The sequence below is a fragment of the Notolepis coatsorum genome (genome assembly GCF_963971535.1).
Source record: "Notolepis coatsorum genome assembly, chromosome: 11".
Taxonomy (NCBI): domain Eukaryota; kingdom Metazoa; phylum Chordata; class Actinopteri; order Aulopiformes; family Paralepididae; genus Notolepis; species Notolepis coatsorum.
Window position 1 is genome coordinate 98,603,302 of NC_140175.1, and position 23,907 is coordinate 98,627,208.

The 23,907-nt window shown below is 40.9% G+C and overlaps 2 protein-coding genes across 3 annotated transcripts in view; one reads left to right on the top strand and one right to left on the bottom strand.

Moving 5' to 3' along the window:
- Positions 1-18,642, top strand: part of LOC311236973 (heparanase-like) — a 30,564-nt gene extending 11,922 nt beyond the window's left edge. For both annotated transcript variants that reach the window (XM_084324776.1, XM_084324777.1), the window contains exons 5-12: positions 6,209-6,380; positions 7,687-7,737; positions 9,817-9,910; positions 10,402-10,508; positions 15,233-15,347; positions 16,338-16,462; positions 17,092-17,244; positions 18,033-18,642. In XM_084324776.1, the coding sequence (XP_084180902.1) occupies positions 6,209-6,380; positions 7,687-7,737; positions 9,817-9,910; positions 10,402-10,508; positions 15,233-15,347; positions 16,338-16,462; positions 17,092-17,244; positions 18,033-18,189 (974 nt within the window). In that variant the 3' untranslated portion in view covers positions 18,190-18,642. The remainder of the gene's footprint in view (positions 1-6,208; positions 6,381-7,686; positions 7,738-9,816; positions 9,911-10,401; positions 10,509-15,232; positions 15,348-16,337; positions 16,463-17,091; positions 17,245-18,032) is intronic.
- A 127-nt stretch (positions 18,643-18,769) lies between these two features.
- Positions 18,770-21,233, bottom strand: LOC311237211 (myosin light chain 5-like; the record flags this gene model as incomplete). The annotated part of the gene is made up of 7 exons (XM_084325020.1): positions 18,770-19,053; positions 19,189-19,237; positions 19,381-19,459; positions 20,023-20,127; positions 20,831-20,906; positions 21,004-21,111; positions 21,222-21,233. The coding sequence occupies 7 exons, from the start codon at positions 21,231-21,233 to the stop codon at positions 18,952-18,954; spliced, it is 531 nt and encodes a 176-aa protein (XP_084181146.1). The 3' UTR covers positions 18,770-18,951.
- Positions 21,234-23,907: the final 2,674 nt, after the last annotated feature.

Below are 23,907 nucleotides of genomic sequence, written 5' to 3' on the forward strand. Positions count from 1 at the left end.
TAAGAGTTAACGCAACATTTGCAGATATAACTACCATTAAAGCACAACAAGGACTTGTTACAGACCCTAAAAAATAAACGCAACATTCAAATAATTCTACTCCAACTTGTATAAATCAGAAACGACCTTCGATCAAAACAAAATGGACACATATCTTAATCAAATTAACCTCCCTAAACTTTCAGAGGATGACGCTAAACAGTTAGAAACACCGATCACACTAGAGGAACTCAAGAAGGCCATATCCGAAATGCAAAGTGGTAAGGCTCCTGGAAGAGACGGTATCCCACCAGAAATGTACCTCTCTTGTTGGGACATAATTGGACCCTTATTACTAAATATGATTTTATACTCAGTCAAGGAGGGGAACTTCCATAAGAACGACAATATTGCACTCATAACAGTCCTCCTTAAAAAAGACAAAGACCCCACCGAGTGCGGTAGTTATAGACCCTTAAGCCTCCTCGGAACCGATATCAAACTGTACTCTAAGGTATTAGCCATCAGACTACAAAAGCATATGACGTCTTTAGTTCATCCGGACCAAACTGGCTTCATAAGAGGCCGCTTGATCACTGATAACATAAGACGATTACTGCACGTACTAGATGCTAACAAGGACGACACCACACCTAAGGCGATGCTGTCCCTGGATGCAATGAAAGCTTTTGACAGGTTGGAATGGTCGTATCTATGGGCAGTATTAGAAAGGATGGGGTTAGGAAAAGGTTTCATTGATATGATTAAAGTATTATACAAAGACCCATCGGCCATGATTACAACAGGTATAATCACCTCTGGAATCTTTCCGGTATCATGCTCATCTAGACAGGGTTGCCCTCTTAGTCCTGGACTATTCGATCTATCATTAGAGCCTTTAGCACAATATATAAGACAATCCCAATCCATAGAACCAATCGTAATCAAGGGCACACAACATAAAATTTGTTTATATGCGGACAACGTAATACTGTTCATGCAAAACCCCAACACCACATTGCCTCATCTGCTCAAGTTGATTGAGGACTTTGGAGATTTATCGGGATTTAAGATAAATTGGCCGAAGTCGGCTTTCCTTCCACTTAAACCTCTCTATAAGACAGGGGCACGTCCCCAAGGACTTCAAAATTGCGAGAGTGACCCCTCTACACAAAAAGGGCAGCAAATTAGACCCAGGCAACTACCGCCCTGTTTCTATTCTTACCTCCATCTCGAAAGTCATGGAGAAAATAGTCTACGAACAGGTCGAAAAGTACCTGGCGGAAAAAAACCTAATCTACGAATTCCAATCTGGCTTCAGAACGTCCCACTCCACTGACGCATGCCTCCTCTATTTGAACGACCACATCAAACAAGAGGTGGACGCTGGCAAATACTGCGGCATGGTCATGCTGGACCTACAAAAGGCCTTCGACACTGTCAATCACTCCATTCTAATGGACAAGCTAAAAGCAATTGGTTTTGATAGCCTATCAGTGAGCTGGATGCAATCCTACCTGGAGGGGAGAGAACAGATGGTAGAGGTAAACGGTACTCTATCCCCCCCCCTCACAGTGAGCTGTGGTGTTCCACAAGGAAGCATACTAGGACCGCTACTCTTCCTAATTTATGCAAATGACATGTCGTCAGCCTGTGACTGCAACTTGTTCCTGTTTGCGGACGACTCAGCCCTGCTGGTCTCTGACAAGAACAAATTGCAGGTTGAAAAAACCCTCAGCACGGAACTAGGCAAAATCTGCATATGGCTCGCTGATAACAAACTATCATTACACATGGGCAAAACAGAGTCCATTCTCTTCGGTTCAAATAACAAACTCAGCAAGACCGACGGATTCTCAGTTACAGTGGGTGACAATATTGTCACAAGGAAAGACGAAATTACCTACCTGGGTTCCATCCTAGAGGCAAATCTTTCCTGTGACAAAATGGCATCCAATGTAATAAAAAAAGTCAACCAACGAACTAGATTCTTGTACCGGATCTCCTCTCTGGTAAACAAGAATACCCTGAAGACTCTGGCAGGAGCACTCATTCAAGGGTACTATGACTATGCGTGCACCTCATGGTACCAAAGCACCTCAAAGGCGCTTAAAACAAAATTACAAACATCACAAAACAAACTGGTCAGACTACTACTTGACCTGAACCCCAGAACCCACCTCACCCCTGCCCACTTTGCCAACCTAGGATGGCTTAGAGTAGACGACAGAGTACAGCAACTTGCAATGGGCCTGGTCTACAAGATACACTATACGACCGGGGTGCCCATGTACATGTCAAAATACTTCCCAAAGGTCAGTGAATACCACAACCACTACACCAGAGGAAGCTCAACAAATCATGTTAAACCCAGATTCGGCTCAAACAAGGGACTAAACACGTTTCGCAATTATGCCACAACAATGTGGAACGCCCTACCCAAAGCTGTAAAGGAATGTGAATCCCTGCCCACATTCAAAACCGCCCTTAAAGAGCACCTACGGGAGGCTGCAATTCGAAACTGGCCACCGTAAATGCCCAAAACCCCCACCACCTCCTAATAGACAGTCTCCTCCCCACCGCATGTATATATTCCCTCCCCGCCGTATGTATATTTCCCTCCCACCCACCCACCCCCTCCTAATGTACAGTCCCCTCCCCATCATATGTATATACTCTGTCAGGATCTAGGGGTAACAGTACTGTATATTTGAATACCGCCTATGTCACAAATATATCAGTACTAAATACCTATATGTCCCCATGCCATAAATGTCATGTATGTTGTGTATGTCATAAATGTCTATATGAATTGAAAATGGGGGACCCTGATGGAAACAAGACAAACGTCTTTCTCAGGTCTGCATCCCCTTAACAATTGTATGTATTGAGCCGTACTGTATTGTACCCATTCTGCAATCTGTTAAATAAAGTTTTCATTCATTCATTCATTCAACGCCCCTGCAAAAAAAATATAACCCTCCCAGAAGAGATACCTATGGTAAAACACTTTAGATGTTTGGGAGCTGAAATATTCCCTACCATAAGCCAAACGGTGAAGCACAATTACATAAAAATCCAAAACTAAATCAAAGACGACCTTGACAGGTGGTCAAAACTTAAAAACTCTGTACAGGCACGGGTATCAATAGTTAAGATGGACGTCCTACCTAGAATCAACTTCTTCAGCTCAATGCTACCGTTACCCCCTCCAGAGGGTTACTGGAAAAATTACACTCCTCCGCATACAAATTTATTTGGAATAACAAACCACCACGTATAAAAAGATCCACCGCACAGAGAAACAAAGCAGACGGTGGTATGGCATTTCCAGATTTTTTCCACTATTTTAAGGCGTACACTTTAAGACCATTGACAACATGGTTCGATCCCCAAGCACTAGTATCCTGGAGAAATTTAGAAGAAAATATAGTAGCTCCACATAGACTGAAGGACATAGCATACACCAAATTATCAATTAAGCAATGCGAATGGAAATTTGGCCCCATAATTACTCATGCGATCCGGATATGGCGTGAAACACAAAAAAAATATTCTAACCCACATAAATGGCATAATCATACTCCCTTATTCAATAACAATGCACTCTTGATTGGAAAACGACCTATAAGATTCCATTATGGGAAAAGCAAGGCATACACTCATTAGGAGATGTTTTCAACAAACGGGGTTTTTGTAGTTATGATGAAATACGCAAAAAATGTAATCTCACCGATTCCACATATTATTTTTACGCACAGTTATTGTTATGTTTGAAGGCTCACAGTGTTCCATTAAGGATACCAATTGTACACCACAGATACCACAAATTCTTCTATGAAAGAGAGACATCGAGAGGTTTTGTTTCAGATTTTTATCATCAATTACTAAGGTCCTCGTATGAAACCCTCCACCTAGACTCAGTCTGGAGGAGGGATATACCAGACCTGGAAAAAGATTTTGATTGGCAAGAAGCCTGGGCAAATGTTCGATTTACATCAAGGAACCCGGACCATCAACAAATCAATCTTAACTATATTCACAGGACATACTTGACTCCTATAAGACTGAACAGAATGGGTCTTAAACAAGACTCCAAATGCTCCTTATGTACAAATGGGGACGAGGGGACATTTATGCACATGTACTGGGACTGCCCACCAGTTAAGATTTTCTGGAAAGAAGTGACTCAGCAATTATCAAATCTCTTAACTCTGAATATACCTGTACACCCCTCTGTATTACTGCTGAATGATGTTTTTGAGTGTGCAGTACATCCACAGCTAAAGAGATTGGTTTTATCGGTTATCACAGTGGCTAAAAAGCTGATAGCATCACGATGGTTTCAACCGGAAAAAATGTGCCGGAAGGTCTGGATTCTTACATATCTCGATGTGATTTATCAAGAAATATCTACAGCAAGAATTTTGGGTCTCAATGAATCCAAAATGACAATGTGGATTCATTGTGGAGAGAATAAAAGCTAGCATATAATGGTAGTGTCTGGTTAGGAGCGAGGGATAATGGATGGATTATCCAAATGGGGGGTCCGGGAGGGGGGGGTATGAGCTAGAGCATATGTGTGTAGGGTATTAGATAGCAGGTATTAGGGGTATATCCTGTATAAGACATTTAACTAATTGGTGATTTCATTGGATGTGCACTGTTAATTAATGCTTGTATATCTTATTGTGTGTTGTCATGTTTGTTTATATGTTTGTTTAAAAAATAATAAAAAAATAAAATACAAAAGAATATACCATACCTAGGTGGTGTAGTGGGCAAGGCGCTCGCCACCAATGCAGGAGACGCTGGGTTCGAGCCCAGCTCTCCGCATTGCTATCAGCTTGGCTGGTCGTTCATACTAACACAATTGGCAGTGTTAGGGGTAGGAAAGCTGATGGGTGGGGATCGGACGTTGTGGACAGCGACTCCTACAGGTCGGTTGGTGCGCCTGCGCAGCAGAATCAGGAAGCGACGGGGGCGGCGTGTCCCTCCCACGCAGACCCCCGCCGCTGAGAGATCGCGCTGTGCAGGTGAAAAGATGCAACGGCTGCTTCCTCGAGTACCGGAGGGGACACGTGATGTAAGGCTTCGTCCACATTGCAGCCAGCTTGTGGGAGGCATGGCCAGCTTGTGGGAGGCATGGCCTAACAGCGTTCGAGACAGGGGAGGGTAGAATTGGACGATACGAAATTGGGATGGGAGAAAAATAGAAAAATGGGAGAAAAAAGTAGATAAAAAAGAAAAGAATATACCATACCTTAGCCAGAAGGTATTCCAAAAAGAATAATTCCAAGTGATCGCATCGCCATCGTGATTACCAGTGTATATGTCTATACACGTTTCGATGGGAAATACATTTCAGCAACGGAATTTCGAGGCGATCGCTGTTCAAGCAGGAGGAGGAGCCCTTACAAAAACGAGCCAGGGACGGCTCGAATGAGCCGGATGATGATTTAGAACGGGGATCAGAGGAAAAAGATCAAAGGATCTAAAAACGTATTATTGTTTGGCGGTGACGACTCCACATGTATCGGAGGAGGCATAGTAGTCTATACCCTCCCGCAGACCGACAGAGGATAGTGCAACGACCAGGACCGTGACAAACACAGGGAATTGGCATAACAACCAAAATTGGGGAGAAATGTGAGAACATGCTAAAAAGTTGTATTGTTTTGTAGGAAGTTGAATGAAAGATTTTTATTTTCAAACAAGTATAAAAACAAAAATATATCTGTTCATTTGACATAATACAAAAGATGAATCAATAAGAGAAACGGATAAACAAATCATTTACCCTGTTCGAAAAAGGAGTAGGAAGAAGTATACAATTTTTTTTTTTTATTCCTACCCCTATTTAACTATCACAAATTATAATTGAATCTATTAATAATTATATATATAAACGCTGTATCTCTATACAATCCAATACATTTATATATAAATACATTTATATAATTATACCTATAAACATGTAATATATATATATTATACTAAATAAATCAAATAAGTTCATATCACAATGATACGTGATATTTAAGGTTGGGATCACATGATTGATTGATTGATTGAAAACTTTATTAACAGATTGCAGAATGGGTACAATACAGTACGGCTCAATACACAATTGTTAAGGGGATGCAGACCAGAGAAAGACTTTCGGCTTGTTTACATCAGGGTCCCCCATTTTCAATTCATAATGACATCGCCTCTCTTCCACCACCAGAGCCCAACAGCTATGAGAAGAAGGCCGGGATCCGTGTGAGCGGGTACCAGCTGGGCCAGGACTTCATTAAACTGAAGGAGATCCTACGAGAGTCCAAACTGTACCAGAACGCTGGACTGTACGGGCCAGACGTCAGCCAGCCAAGTGACCACCGGAGAGACCTGTTGGAGGGGTGAGGGACGGTGCTTTCAATTTGGAATAAAATCGCTTTTGATGGGGAACTTGAGCCACGTACCATGTTACTAGGGAACTTGAGTCATGTACCATATTACTAGGGAACTTGAGTCATGTACCATGTTACTAGGGAACTTGAGTCATGTACCATATTACTAGGGAACTTGAGTCATGTACCATATTACTAGGGAACTTGAGCCACTGCACAAGACCGAAGCAGACTACAAAGAGTGACACGTTCAGCCGAACGCACAATTGGAGGGGGGCTCCCCACCCTCCAGAACACTTACAACAAGCGGTGCAGGGGTAAGGCTAAGAGAATCATCAAGGACTCCAGCCACCCGAACAACTGCCTCTTTGAACTGCTGCGGTCAGGCAAGCGATACCGGAGTCTCAAGGCGAGCACAGAAAGACTCAGAAGAAGCTTCTATCCCCAGGCCATCAGGCTGCTCAACGAACAATGAACACTGTGCAACAACCATCAAATGCACACAGCACACACATCCACATGCACACACTCACTTTAAACAAACAACACACTGCAGCATCCACTCTCCACACTTTAGATCACCTAAACACACTTTATATTTATTGATAAAGGATTTGCACTACAACTCGTACACCTTACTGTAAATTGTACCTAAATTGTACCTCATCCCATTTCTGCTTTGCACTATATAATATTGTATATTAGTACACTGCATAGTATATTGTATATTATATGGTAACTCAGTTACGTCTATTCTGCATCGAACATTGTACATATGTCTATACTGAACACTGTGACCTCATTTTTACTTCTAATTTTTGCTTCTAATTTACATGCTATACTATGTTATTTCATACTTATCTTGTCTTGCACAGTCTCTGGAGCGTAACAGTAAGAAGCATTTTGTATAAAAGTATTCTGTACTTCTATATGACAACTATTAAAGAAACTTGAAACTTGAACAAACCATATTACTAGGGAACTTGAGCTATGTACTATATTACTAGGGAACTTGAGCTATGTACCATTATTACTAGGGAATTTAACTGAATTAAGTGATGATTCTACAATTGAATTATGTCATGTGACCTGCATACCATAGTTGAACAAGTCAATAGTGTCCCTTGATTTACTATCAAGGATTATGGATGCAATCCTTATGTAATTTTTCTGCTGTATAGCCCAAGTCCCTATGTTTATTAATGGATTAAATCGGTTAAATCTGCATATATTATATATACATATATACTTTAGAGGCGGTGTCTTCACCAACACATACTGAAATAACAACGCAGATCTTTACTCCATATTATAGGTTTTTGCAGAGCGGAGCCGAGGAGGTCATTGACGCATGTACCTGGCATCAGTAAGTCGACCTATCCTGTCACCTCAACCTATCATGCTATCCTGTCACCTCAACCTATCATGCTATCCTGTCACCTCAACCTATCATGCTATCCTGTCACCTCAACCTATCATGCTATCCTGTTACCTCAACCTATCATGCTATCCTGTAGGGCTGTACCGAATGCTTCGAAGCTTCGATCATAATGTTGACATTCGAATTCATTTTTTTTTTTTTTTTTATCTTTTTTTTTTGTCTATTCAATCTGTTTAAACCAATGGGGGTTTTCTTCACAGTTGCAGTTAAAGATTAGGCTACACTTATATTATAATATTATACTATAAGTCGTCACCATCACTTTCATACCAACGTGCCCTTATTGGATTATTTATGGTGATGAAACTGATTAGTTATATTCATTAAAGAAAGTTGATTTAATAAAAGAAAAAGACTAATTTAATCAGATTAATCACTATTAAAATTGAGGATTTAGTTTAAAATATTTTCTTTAAACATTATTTTTTAAATAGACATTTGAAGCTTCGTTCGAATATGTTAAAAAATGACATTCGGTACAGCCCTACTATCCTGTGACCTAAAGCTATCATGCTATCCTGTCACCTCAACCTATCATGCTATCCTGTCACCTGTGACCTCAACCTATCATGCTATCCTGTCACCTCAACCTATCATGCTATCCTGTGACCTAAAGCTATCATGCTATCCCGTGACCTAAAGCTATCATAGACCACCGTAACACTTCCGGGATTCTGAAATCAGGGAGGAGATTGCGGGGGGGTCAAATGAATGAATGTGGACGAGAGCCGTGATGTAAGTGGTTGCCGATACGGCTGTGGGGGTGCTAGAGACATGATCGAATAGACGTTTATGCGCCTCGCTCTCCTGAACACGGCGTGACCCATAACTAATCGATCAGAACTAAATCGGCAGAGAAAAAGCCCATTTTAAAGCACCTATTCCACATGGACATGCGCAGAGTGCCCATGGAGTCTGGACGACGCGAGATGACGCTCGAATGAATGTGGACTGTTCCATCAGAGGGGGGAGCTGAGGGGAGCTGAGGGGAGGTGACGGGCGCATAAACGTCTATTCGATCATGTCTCTAGCACCCCCACAGCCGTATCGGCAACCACTTACATCACGGCTCTCGTCCACATTCATTCATATGCTCCCCCCGCAATCTCCTCCCCGATTTCAATGTAGTGGTCTATACTATCCTGTGACCTCAACCTATCATGCTATTATAAATAGGGGTGTAACGGTACACAAAAACCACGGTACAGTATGTACCTCGTTTTGAAGTCAAGGTTCGGTACAGTGGGGGAAAGTTTGGCTTTCCATGTTCCACTCAGGGGTGATGTAGTGTGCAGTAATTAATTGTACTTGTAGGGCTGTCAACGAATATTCTATATTGAAATTAATAATCGACTTGTACATTTTTTTTTAAATAATAATTATTATATTAGATTGTGAAAAAAAACAGGCCCCGGTGGGCGTCGTTAGTGGTTAACATACCGTTGTATTCGTTCGGTACACTACACAGCCGTTCGGTACGGTACGGTACACACTGAAGCGGTTCGGTTCGGTACGGTTACGTGTACCTTTACACCCTTAATTATAACGGATGTCATGTGTTGCTGGACGACCGCTCCCAATGCAAACACCAGATTAGTTCACCTGGCTTCCGGTGAGGTTTCCTCACGTGGCCTTTTTCAAAGGAAAAGGGAACTTAACCCTTTCACTACCACACTACAGAAGGTTAACCCTTTCACTACCACACTACAGACGGTTAACCGTCTGTAGTGTGGTAGTGAAAGGGTTAACCTTCTGTAGTGTGGTAGTGAAAGGGTTAACCCTTTGTCGTGTGGTAGTGAAAGGGTTAACCTGCTGTATTGTCACAGTTAAAGGGTTAACAAATTTTGGTAGTGAAAGGGTTAACTGAAGTAGCACACACACTTTTATTACATACCTGGTGTGTATTATTATGTAGCCTACAGTACATGTTATTCATCAGCGGTGTGTGTGGTAGTCTGTGTGCTTAATGTGTACTTTAACTTGATTACCGTGTCCCTCTTGTAGTTATTATGTGAACGGAAGGGACACGTCTTTGGAGGCTTTCCTCGACCCAGAGGTTCTCGATACTCTGGCGTTAAAGACCCATGAAGTCCTGGAGGTAATATAACGTACCAGCAGTGGGGCTACAACAACATTTAGAAGAAACTATATCACAATTTTGATATGTATGGTTTTTCAGGGTTCGCACAAGGTCCTTGAAGTGCTTAAAGTGCTTGATTTTTTACCAAAAAAAAAGTATTGAGGCCTGGAATTCTTTTAAAACAGCCCATTTTTTTAACAAGGTGCTTAAAAAGTCATTGAAATTCAAATAAACCATTTGCATTGAAAGTTTTGTTCATCCATGATAAAATTGTTGTGAATCAAGAAATACATTTTTTTGTATTTAAAGTGTAACTAATTGTCGGAAATTGGATCCATAAATATTGGATCAGATTTTTTTTCTATAAAAAAAACATTTAAAAGTTAATTGTATCCTTTTAAATGCCCTTTTAAAATGAAAGATAGTGCTTGGAAAAGTCCTTGAATTTAATGTTGCAATGTCTGTGGGAACCCTGTCCCCCCCCCCCCCCCCCCTCTCTTATACATAAGACAATTCGTCTGGAGTCTCCTGGAAAGAAGGTGTGGCTTGGTGAGACGGCCTCGGCCTATGGCGGTGGGGCGTTGGGACTGTCTGACACGTTTGTCGCAGGGTTCATGTGAGTGTACCATTTGTGTTTTTTTTTAGTATTTCATTTTTGAATGCATGCTAACCAAATCGGAATACCACCTGTGATGAAGGGTTGGCTTGAAGCAGCCACAGGGATGGTTGTGCATTTGAAGGAACACACCGACATTATGGGAAATGCGCTTACCATTTATGTATGCTTAGCATTTATGTCACAACAGTACTGTATATCTGTGTCATGTATGTCATAAATGTCATTATGAATTGAAAATGGGGGACCCATGATGTAAACAAGACGAAAGTCTTTTTCTGGTCTGCATCCCCTTAACAATTGTGTCTATTGAGCCGTCCTGTATTGTACCCATTCTACAATCTGTTAATAAAGTTTTCAATCAATCAATCAACCATCTTGTCCCGGGTCAAGACGAGAAGATGGATACCAATTTCCTCTCTGTAGAAAGTTATCCGGCTGCAAGCTAGCCTAGGTTAGCACAAATGAATGGAAGCGGAAAAGGACTACTAGCCTAGCTTAGAACTCCAGGAGAGGCGTCACTCTAGGCTAGCTGGTCCGTATTTGCTTCCATTCATTTGTGCTAAGCTAGGCTAGCTCGCAGTCGGATAACTTTCCACTGAACGGAGAGGAAAATGGTATTTTACATTTTACAATTTAATTTACGTATTTGTAAAATGATAGACAAACATGATATCTGTCTTATTGTGGGAATCAAATCATACTATTCCCATTCTGCCTGGGTGTCTGGCCCTTAACATGTGTTCATCGATTACGTCACTGCAACAGGTGAGCCTGCTCATGGGTGTAATTAGCAAGACCCAAGACTGGTGTGGCTGCTCACGTCAAGCCAGCCTCACACTATTCATCGGTTTCTGATATGGTGCTCATTTAGGCCAGCGATTCTCAACTCCGTTCCGGGGACCCTGAGTGTTGGTTTTACTACCAGGTGTCTGCTAGAAACTAAAGGAGGACATTGAGCAGCCACGTCTTCGGACTAGGGTTTGGTACCGTTCACATTTGAACTGATATCGGTACCTGTACCAGTTCCTGGAATTCGGTATCTGTACCCAACGGTACCTTTCTTCGGTACTTAACTCTCTCTGTAATAACAGCATTTTTATTTCAGTTCAAAAAAAGTCCAAACTTCTCAATTTCAACATTGTCATTTATTTAGAACAACATTTTTGTTATTTATTGAAACACACCACACAAAATAAATCGCATAATCGTGTATTATGTTTTTAAACGTTTTAAATATCAACATTATCTGGCCATCCTCAGTCAATATTATCAAAACTCCTCTGACCTCGTCTGGCCTTTCCAAAGACCCAAGAGATGGGACTGTATTATATATATTTGTGGAAAAGGCTCCCTCTTGTCTAGTATATTACACTCTTACACTAAACATGTAAAGGTACCAATATTTGGTACAGATTGATCTAGCGTGAATCGGTGCTCTGTAGTACCGATGTAATTCGATCGGTACTCTTAAAAGTACAGACTTCGGTACCCAACCGGCGGCTGGGTGGCGCAGCGGTCTAAGCGCTCGTCACCAACGCGTGAGACACCGGTATCGAATCCGTCTGTCATCGTTGCCTCCGGCTTGGGCCGGCCGTCATACTGACTCAATTGGCAGAGTCAGCGGGAGGGGAGTCGATGGGTGGTAATCTGGACGTTGTAAACAGCGACTCCTACAGGTCGGTCAGGGCGCCTGCACAGCAAGGACAGGAGATGGCGAGGGTAGTGTGAGCCTCCCACACGTTACACCTCGCCAATGAGAGTCCGCGCTGGCAGGTGAAAAGAAGTGGCTGGCTGACTCTGCATGTATCGGAGGGGACATGCGATAGATTCTTCAACCCTCCCTACGACCGACCAGTGGGGGGCACATGCGAGCAACGATCAAGACAGGGGAGGGGGGAATTGGCATGACTAAATTGGGATGGGAGAAAAACAGAAGGAGAAAAAGTGGATAAAAAAAAAAGACTTCGGTACCCAACCCTACTTCAGACCTTTCTGAACTCTCCATGAATCCCAAGGCACCGCTCTTGAATGTCCACATTGTGTGTGTGTGTCATTTGCATTGTATTAATTACCATTGACCTCTATTTCCCTAATGATCTCTCTCTCTGCACCATATTATCATAGCGATATCCCACCCGTTTTTATTGTCTTTCAGATTCAACTTCTAAAACAGCTGCAATTCAACCCCAATGAAAGAGATTTCATGAAAATAGATTTTAACAAACAAAAAGAATGTGCAAAATTATTAATCACCAGCTTTACAGCACAAAAGATAAACGTTTTTTTTTTATCTCTGGAGCCTGACGTGTCAGATCCATGGAACTTAATTTACGATTTTGGCTTTCCACGATCAAGAAAACGAGATGTAAACACAGTGCACCCTTCCTTCACAGCTTCCCTGTGTCTCTTAGTAGTGGTGGAGCTATAACATGTTCAGTTCTTATGACACCCAAATTCATTCATTCAATCTTTATTTATACTCTATAAATACACTGAGTAGTTAACGAGTTACATTGCAAGTTTAATAAAAGCAGAAACATCAGACAATTGGAACAATTAAGACCACTATTACGTTACCATTGACTGAAGGAGTGCTCGTTGTCTTGTCAATGTGACATAATGAGGAGACGATAGCCAAAGTAACCAACAAAAGATATTTAATTTATATTTACCATGGTTTGTAAAAAAGGAATAACATAAAGTAACAACAAACAAAACACAGAACTGTACAAACAGGATCAGCATCTCACACAGGGGAGAACAGAACAGTTATACACGAGGGGATGACGAGACAAGACACACCTGGGTTGATTGCAAATAGTACACCTGGGAGGGAAACGATAAGGACTACAAGACCAGGACAGGGAACTACAACTAGACATAACACATCACACACTGGGAACACCGGATCAGGGTACAAACACACCCCACACGTAACAAGCACATTTATTAATTAGGTTTATAGTCTAGAATTGCTCACCGGTCTGAGGGCTTTCTCCCTGATTTATTGATTGAACTGTCCAGCAATAACGTGGTGAAATCATGTAGAAATGGGTGGCATTCCTCCTTTTATTAAAGGGCCACCTCCTACACTACATGGGTATATATCCCATTACTCACGCCTGACATCAAGTCTGGTCTCACAGCCCCACAACGGGGCACCAGTTGATTGTGTTTTTAGCCTCCTCTTAGAGGAGCTCTGCTGCGAGGGAATGTGGTTTGTTGATTGAATTAACTGATTACCTGGCAGCTGTGGTCTCATGACGTTAGGACATGTTCCTCATTACAGTTACAACAAGGTGCACGTGTGGAAAATAAGAGTTCTACTCCCAAGGCATTCATCCCATGTTATACGTTTTATCCAGTGTTCACTAAGATCATGCAAACTGAACCAGAATAGTCTGGTAATACTGTGGTAACCATCCGTAAGTAAGTACCCTTTAGTAGCCATGAACTGAATGACCATAATAATGACAGTAATTTTGTGATTTACTTGCACTTAGCATAGTTTAGTTTAGTTTACTAGGATCCCCAATTAGCTACAGCATTGCAATAGCTATTCTTCCTGGGGTCCAGAAAATATTTACATTGTGACCGTGCAACATAATACTTCATACATCATAACATATAACAGTATAAGTAAACGGGACAAAGGACTAGTACACACACAGAGACATAATACTTACATCATAACATATACGTTACAAGTAAACAGGACAAAGGACTAGTACACACACAGAGACATAATACTTACATCATAACATATACGTTACAAGTAGGGATGATCGATATTGGCTTTTTTACCTATACCGATATACCGATATTGTCCAACTCTTAATTTCTGATACCGATATCAACCGATATCAACCGATACCGATATATGCAGGGTTTCCCCCCCCCAAAAAATGGAATAATTTCAGGTAATGAACATTACATATCTCTTGTTATGGAATTAACACAACATTATGCATACTTTTGACAATAAATAAAATCAGAATTTGTTCTTACTTGCTTGCCTGGGTAAATAAAGGTTATAGAAATGTAAAAAAAAATAAAAATAAAAAAAGATTTTAAAACCGATACCGATATTTTCCGATATCACATTTTAATGCCGATATCGGTCGATAATATCGGTAGGCCGATAATATCGGACATCCCTAATTACAAGTAAACGGGACAAAGGTTTAGAGAGACTTGGACTAGTACACACTACACTACACACACACACACACACACACACACACACACACACACACACACACACACACACACACACACACACACAGACAAGCTCCAATATGCAATAATCAAAGTATGTGAAATAGCTAAGAATACTTAACTGTATGAATGAATTCATCTTTATTTCGAACATGATAAAAAAAATTAACTAAGAATAAAAAAGACGAACAATGTAAAAATATACATATCACTGTTCGAAAAGGAGTAGGAAGAAGCCTAAGCTTATCATGCCCTACCCCTTTCCGCCATGTACAACGATGTGCCCACACATGTACTGTAGCTAAAAGGTTGACCGTTCTTTGTTCAAACACAAGACAAGTAAGATGCTGTTCTTATTGACCACCAACCAGCCCTGAGAGGAACTCCCAAAAAGGACCATTGCACTATTTGCAGCTCGCCATCACTGTTGCTTCCAAATTATTCGTAACAACTCACTGTTTTTAAATGTTCCGACGATTGACTTCTTCTTAACGACAATGCAGGTGGCTGGATAAACTGGGACTCGGTGCCAGGCTGGGATTGGAGGTTGTCATCAGGCAGGTTCTGATTGGTTCGGGGAGTTACCATCTGGTGGATGACAATCTGGATCCTCTTCCTGTAAGCATGCAGTTCTAAACCAGCCTCCCTCTTGTTCCTGTCTCTTATTGAATGACAACCATATCAACAGGGCCGTTTCTTGCCATATGCGGACTATGCGGTTGCATAGGGCCCCCGAAGCTTCCGGCTTCCATTTTTTTTAATTTTATAAATTTTTTATTAAAATGACCAGTCTCTCTTGGTAGCCAAGCATTCTCGTGCGTTGAGTGAAAGCACCTATATGCTGAAGGAAAAAAATATATATATATATTATAATATATATATTTATGGTGCAGCTGGGTGGCGCAGTGGACATTGCGCTCGTCACCAACGCAAGAGACACCAGGTTCAAATCCGGCTGTCGGCATTGCCTCCGGCTTGGGCCGGCCGTCATACTGGCTCAATTGGCAGAGTCAGCGGGTGGAAGTCGATGGGTGGTAATCTGGACATCGTGGACAGCGACTCCTACAGGTCGGTTGGGGGACGCCTGCACAGCAGAGACCGGAAATAGCGGGGGTAGTGTGAGCCTCCCACACGTTACACCTCGCCAATGAGAGTCCACGCTGGCAGGTGAAAAGATGTGACAGGCTGCCTCCTCGTGTATCGGAGGGGACACGTGATGCAAGGCTTCTATCCTCCCTACGACCGACCTGTGGGGGGCATATGCAAGCAACGTTCAAGACAGGGGAGGGGAGAATCGGACACAGCGAAATTGGGATGGGAGAAAAATAGAAAATAAGGAGAAAAAGTGGATAAAGAAATATATATATATATTTATATCCTCTTAACATTTGGGGGGCCCCCAAACAACATTTTGCATAGGGCCCCCAAAAAGCTAGAAACGGCCCTGCGTATCAATATCAACCGTGTGAAGGTGGCTCGTTTCCTGATTCAAAACGATGTCCTCTCTTTGCTGCCTGCCACACAATCCGTCTTTCTTCATTTGAATGTTGGCTAGTTCACTGTGACTTATGACCGTCTTCCTGATTGTGTTATGCGTCTCTTTGGCAGGACTATTGGTTGTCTGTTCTGTACAAGAGACTTGTTGGACCAGAGGTTCTGAGCATCGATGTGCCGCCTATCTGGGGTCTGAAGAAAAGGGTGCGGATCTATCTCCATTGCACTAACAGGAAAAGGTATTTCTTTCCCTTTAACCCTTTCACTGCCACACTATCCAAAGGGTTAGCCCTTTCACTGCGACAATACAGAAGGTTAACCCTTTCACTGCTACACGACAAGGGGTTAAAGCCCCATCCTAATATTTTTTTAAAGCCCCATCCAATACCTTTTTGACTTTGTAAATGTGGGGTATATTCACAACGTTCTGGAAAAGTTTGATTTATAGCTGGAACTGAGCTGATTTATAGTTTGTAAGAACTGTGTTAATAGATTAGATTAGATTAAAATGTATTGTCATTATACAGCACAAGTACAGTAGAACAAAAAGAAGTTTGGCATCTAACCAGAGTACAAATGTAACAGTAAAGTGCAATAGTAATATACAATCTACAGGTGATTAAACGGGGTACAAAATATACAAATTAGTACTGATTGATTGATTGAAAACTTTATTAACAGATTGCATAATGGGTACAATACAGTACGGCTCAACTATTTTGGCAGTTACCATTTGCTTACACTTGGATCACAGATTGGTCCTTTTAATTGAATATAATATATATATATATATATATATATATATATATATATATATATATATATATATATATATATATATAATTAAACATGTTTTTTTTTCTTGTAGCACAAGCTACAAACGTGGAGCAGTGACGTTGATGGCCCTGAACATGAGCAAGAGCCCGGCCAGGGTCTCCCTGCCTGTCCTCGCTGCCAACGGCACCGCCGAGGCCTTCATCCTCCAGCCAGACCCGCCCAGCGCCGAGGGACTCTACTCCAGGTACCAAGCGGGCAGGGGTGTAAAAAGTACCCAGAAATTATACTTAAATGAAAGTATGGGTACCGTCTCAAAATCTTACTCAAGTAAAAGAGTATCTGGCTAAAAACACACTTGAGTAAAAGTTAAAAAAGGTTTCTACTTTTAAAAGTACTAAAAAGTCAAAGTAAAAACTTGGATTAATAACGTTAACGTTAGTTTGGCCAGAGAAACAAATATACTAATTAAACTGGTTGGACCTGTGAGATTTATACTTCGTAGGTCTGCATTTTAAATGTGTGTTTTTTTCTCTGAAATGTAATTGAGTAAAAGTACAAGTATACAAACAAACCTAACGATACTCGAGTAAAGTACAAATCCCCACAATACTTAAGTGCTTTACACCCCTACAAGCGAGCAACTCCTTCTGTTGAGCTCTTTAAACTGCTGCATGTGTCACAAAATCTTAAAAGATAACACTGGGATCGCTTTACCTTTTGGCTTGTTGCCAGCATCAAACCACGCTCGTCTTAAGTGTCTCTATCTCCTCGCCTTGTCTCTTGTTTCTCATCCGTTGCACAAGTTGTCACAAGTTGCACATACTTCTTGCTTCAGAAGCAAAAGAAAAACGGGAAACGGGATGAACTAATGAATGTTCTCAGAACACTGGTATTTTTCTTGTTAAAATGGGGGTTCTTTTTTTGCGGTTTTAGCTGTTTGTATCCAGCCCTCACCTTAACCCCCCCCCTACTTCTTGTAATACTGTTAAAAGTAAATGGCGAATGATTAACTGTACTGGGATATCAATGCAGGTCTGTGACACTCAACGGGGAACTGCTACAGATGGTGGATGACAGAACCCTCCCTGAGCTCCGAGGAACCTCTGTACCATCTGGGGAACGTCTGCATCTCCCTGGATACTCCTTAGCCTTCTTTGTGATCCCAGAGGCTCGGGCGCCAGCCTGCTAGTGACCCGACGACCACCACACATCTGCAACCACCGACTATTGCACTGAGGTCTGGGCCTGCTGGCTTTATCAAACATCTGGAAGTAGAAGTGCTGATCAGAGACCAGTCATAGTGAAGATGTGTATGGTCATGAGACCCGAGCAATCTGATCCTAGGTCAGTACTCCCTCCTTTTTAGAAGTTTGATAAATACGGTCCCTAGTCCTCTTAAATGATTAAAGATTAAATTAATCCCTCCGATGAAGGATGATAGAAGTCCATTTAATTTCAGTCCATAGTTTTCAAACCTAATTAATCTCAAGATGGTAAGATGGGAGTTTTGATTACATTCATAGTTAAGAACAGTAGGGGTTGAGTATTTTCTCGTGATGGATGATGGGAAAAAAAGGTTAAAATGGGCTTATATGGTTCCTTGTCGTAAGGGTTTGACTGTAAATAGAATGGGTGCTATGCATTTCTTTACACTCTGAATTTCTTTTCATGTGACACTGGAGGTTTGTGCATTTTGTATATGTAAATAAGTGCAATTTTCTAATGTAAAACACTTGATAATTATTTGGGGGGGGTGGGGCATGTTGTGAACAAAATACCAACAAATCATGGTTCCTGTCATCTCTTTTTTTAGTTTTTGTTTATTTCAAGCCAGAGAAGGACAGAATTGAGGCTTTATATTTCATTATTGGAGACGGCACTATTAACATCTACATTGCATGGACAGGAGAAAGCAACGATCACAAAGCTAAGAGGTCTATAATGGCTTCCGTTATTCCTCTTGCTCCTCCCCGTGTGTGATGATGTAACAAAGAGACTTGTAGTCCAAGTTGCCTGCCGTGTCGATGTTCGAAGACTGGAACATCTGCTTCACCTGGAAATTGATCAGGTGAACATCTATCAAGATTCACTAAAGGATGAATCGGCTAACATGTAAGACATCAATCGATACATGGGAAAATATATACAATGTATTTATATATACTGTATATATATGTATATGTTTTACCTCTTCGGGTGTAAACGTGTCCGCTTGTGTCATCAGCAGGTTCTGTAATCTGGGGACATTGTTGGGTTCGTTAAATCACACGTCTCACTGTGTGATTTATCATTTATTATTTCACATTATTTCGATCAACGAATCAACGCTGACCGTAACTTAACCGAGAATGAACGAATGCACGTCAACAACTTCACTTACTCCTCTTTGTGTATGAAGCCTTTGGCATCAGGATCAAACATTTTGAAAGCATTTACAATGGTGTCCTCGGGGTCCGTGCCTGCACACACACGCACGCACACACACACACACACACACACACACACACACACACACAGGGAGGCATGATAATGGCACATCAAATGGCACCCTTTTTCTGTTCATAATAGGTCACATTTAAGATGAGATAAGATATTCCTTTATTTATCCCCTTGGGGAAATTTGGGGCGTCATAGCAGCGTGGGGGAGGGGAGGTACAGGTATGGGCAGGGTAATAGTAGAAAGACATAAATAAATATAGGCAATAGAATGTCAGCCGCATATAAAAATATGAGAAAGATAAAACGGTGTAAACAATATAATTAACTCTGAATATAAAAATACGAGAAAGATTCAACTAAACAAAGGTGCAGATGAGGGTCTGTACCCTATCGGTCATTTATGTTACAATAAATATAGGCAAATAATTTGAATCTGAATATATTTATATATATATATACTATGAGTAAAAGTAAATGGTATACACAAGGTACCATAACTGGCTTGATATACGTCATACGTTGTAGTCCATGCAGGTTTTGGGGGTCAGGGGTTAGGGGGTCACTATTTCTACTTGGACCTCACCGTGTAACTTTTCTCCAAACAGCGTCAGGAACATAGTGAAGTTGATGGGACCAGTGGCCTCTTTCAACATGTCCTCCAGCTCCTTGTCCTTCACATCCAGCTTACCTGAGAAGACACGTTGGGGGGTGACCTTCATATAAGGCGTATTCATTCATTAAAGGTGCACTATGCAGTTTCTTTTTTTAAACTTTGACCAGTCAGCTGGTTCTTTTCGCGTTTATCGCTTTTTCTGGTCAAGTATGACCGACAGAAACAGGTTGAATGGGGGTATAGATGGGGGGAAAGACACTCTGAGAAAGTACGGCTTGTCCGGGAGTCGAACTCGCTACCCCAGATCCGTGACGCGCACGGTTGTCCCCGACGCCGAAATAGCGTTCGAGGTATGCGGTGAGCTACTGGAGCTCCCCTCACTATGCAGTTTTAGGGGGAGGGGGATTTGTTTACATTTGCATAAGCTGCAAGAAGTGTACAAAACATATTTACTATGCATGTAATCCTTAGAATTACTGTATCTTACGTCTTCATCAATCAAAACAAACGAGTTTTGAGGCACCATGAACCAAACGTACGCCGCCTTTGAACGTCGGTAAAGAAAATTGCGGACCCTGCCGTTGTAAGCAACCGCAGGGAAGTGGCAACTTTTCAGGCAGATTTCTAGCTTCAAACAGTGTCCCAGATACCCAGTTTATTCATTCAGATTCAGTTATGAAAATATACCATATAATTCATATATACTTTAATATAGGGAATAGACTCTCGAGACATTGACGTTGTGATGTGTCCATTCTTGATTATAAACAAAACAAACCCAAAGATGCATAGGTGTCCTTGAGGTCTTCTTTATCGATGAATCCATCCCTGTTCTGGTCAATAAGTGTGAATGCCTATGACCAGAAAGTAAGTACAATAGAAATGCAGCTTGTTAAAAAAACAAACCAAATCAAAAAGCCATACAATTGATCTGTAATGAAAGGAGCTAACCTCTTTGAACTCCTGGATCTGGGTTTGCTCAAACATGGAGAAGACGTTGGAAGAGGCTCTCTGGGCTCTTTTGGCCCCCCCTTCCTTCTTCTTGGTCTTCCTGCTAGCCTGGACAAGGTAGTAGTAGTCGTTTTATTCAGTCATCACACACAATACAATATGCACAATCATTCCAGACTGTCAACGGCCTTTGATTCTGGCAGTGACTGAAGTGCTACAGGCTGAAGCATAATGCTTATATATGCCTGCCCTGTATTCTTATCACATTGAGCCTCCAAAACGATAACAAAATAAAAACGATTCACTTTTGTAACCTTCAGCTATACAAATATATGTATTTTTATTTTATTTTTTAAACCAAAAGCAAACTACTCATAGAAATACATCTCCTTGTAATCCCTTCCTTAGCCTTTTGAACAGTAAACTTACAAATGTCTCTCAAATCACATTTTCTTTCCTGTATTGGAAAAAAAAGGTTTGTACAATCTGGGAGTGACTTTGCTTTAGCTCTACATTATTTGCACTATTTTATAATAAACCAAATCGTTACATTTCATAACATGAGACTTTATAAACAGTGGTTTTGTGTGGTCATAATAATAATAATCAGCCTTATAAATGCTCAGAATTGTTGTTTTCATAAAAATGTATGCTTATTATTGATCAGTAACACCACACATAGTAATACGCTGTCAATTTCTTTAGCCACACACATTCTCCATACAGAGTCAATAACATCTTTCAAAAACAACTCAAAACTCATCTGTTCACTCTCTGACTGTTACCTGACACAGATTTTTAAGTCTGTATGTTTGTTAGTCTATGTAAATAATTTTAACTATGGATATTTTGTATTCTGTTTCTATCATGCATATTTTATATTTTGCTCTATAGGTGACCTTGAATGTGCAGAAAGGCACCATTTCAAATAAAAATGTTTAAAAAAAATATATATATATTATTAATTTAAGTCGGCACAATTTCATCATACCTTATGGAACGAAGACAAACAAAATAGTTTTAAAAGTCACTCCGAAGGAAATTAAATCTTGACAAAAACACATACCATGTTCCTGTGAGATGCTGCTCCTGTGAAATGCGCCTAATGATTTGGGAGGAGAGACTCCTTAAATACAACAGCTGTCTGGGATGGAGAGAGGGCCCGTGATGACGGCTGGCATGGAGCACGTCTCCGGGGGTAGCCGTCCTGATCCGATGGGGACCCCCAAGCCTTTCAGAAGTTCTCCATACATGGGCAAGTTGAGAGAGAGACCCTGGTCCTCAGGAGGCCCAGCAACTGATGCTGATTAATCAAAACCTTTTGAAAGTGTTTCTATTTATTTCACTTTGGATAGCAGGGTGAGGGAGCTAAGTCCAAGTGTTAGTACATCAAGCTAAAACGAGTACCATTACCGTGGTACACTTCAGGAATCATGCGTTTCCTCTTTGCTGTTGGTTAAACATGTTAAGTCCCTGTCTGGGTGTAAAAGCTACATTGTATTGTTTATTTCTACATTCATCCCTCCAGACCCACCATGAGGAAATAAAGCTTGACTTAGTTTTGTACAGGTGGTGAGAACGGCTTAAAGGAACACGGCAACTTTTGGGGAAATTAGCTTATTTGCCCTGTTGTTTTTTTTAAAAACAGGGCTTTTGAGGTGATTAAATCACTGTGGCCAGGCAGCAGTGGTTCGGGCAAAAAATTGTTCCGAGTATCTGCTTAGAAAACGAAAATGTCAAATTATTATATATTTTTTCTCCACATGGTAAATACACAGGTCACTCACAACATGTTTACAGGAAAGCTTTGGAGTGTATTTCGTGACTGTTGGGAACTAGGCTACACTGGCACACCTACTTCCAGTGAATGACGCTAAGCTAGGCTAACGGCGCGGCTGTTCCCTAAGCCTAATGCATGCACAGAGAAGAAATGTATCTCCTTGTCTAACTGCTGGGTAGATGGCAAATAAGCTAATTTCCCCAAAAGTTGGCGTGTTCCTTTAAGGACAAGAGTCTTTGCAGTTCACCGTGGTTTACATTAGAACTCATTCTTCAATAACCAGTTGGTTAGTCCTATAGCATTTGAGGGGTCATCCTACACATTTGGTGGAATGTATGTCCATTTGTGTCTTTGCTACCTGGAAGAATACTTTTAATATAATTATGTGCAAATGGTTGAAGCACATATTTTTGATTGATAAAAATATTTGATTGGCAAAGAAAAAAGATTTATATATATATATATTCTCCCATTCCATATCCAGTGAATATCAATCAAGTATTATTCATTATTTAAGGGAAATGGTTGTACCATTTTGTGTAACTGGTAGATCTGTAAAAGTATACTGTATAAAAGCCATAAGTAAAAGATACAAATAAAATGAAATAATTGGCCACTTACTGCCTCCAGGGTCAAAGGGTCATTTTGAAAGACTGTTCGTAAAATGATCGTATACCATTTTTGAAATGCCTTCTCGTGTCATGTTTCATTAACTGGATGGTGCTGCCCCACTGGGTGGTGCTGTCTGTAATGTTATCGAGACGTTTGACATGAACAATCAAGTAAATTATCTTAAAATAAAAACATGTTGTTTTAAGTCATTGATTAGACATTGATAGTGAATTGAATCACTAGTGTTACAGTCATTGGTGTCACTGTTTCTCAATGATTCTGAACCAAAGGGTCTAATAAACAAACAGTTAATAGTTTGTTTATTAGTGCCTCTAGTGTTTTTTTTTGGTGAGGAAGCATTTTAGGGTTGACAGTTAATATATATATATTTGTTTGCATGCATTTCTTAAATCAAAGCAAAGCCCATGATGGACATTAATAAATTAGATATAGCCTGCATGAATAAATGAATAATCCAAAATGTTTTCTTTATTATGTAATATTCTGACTGT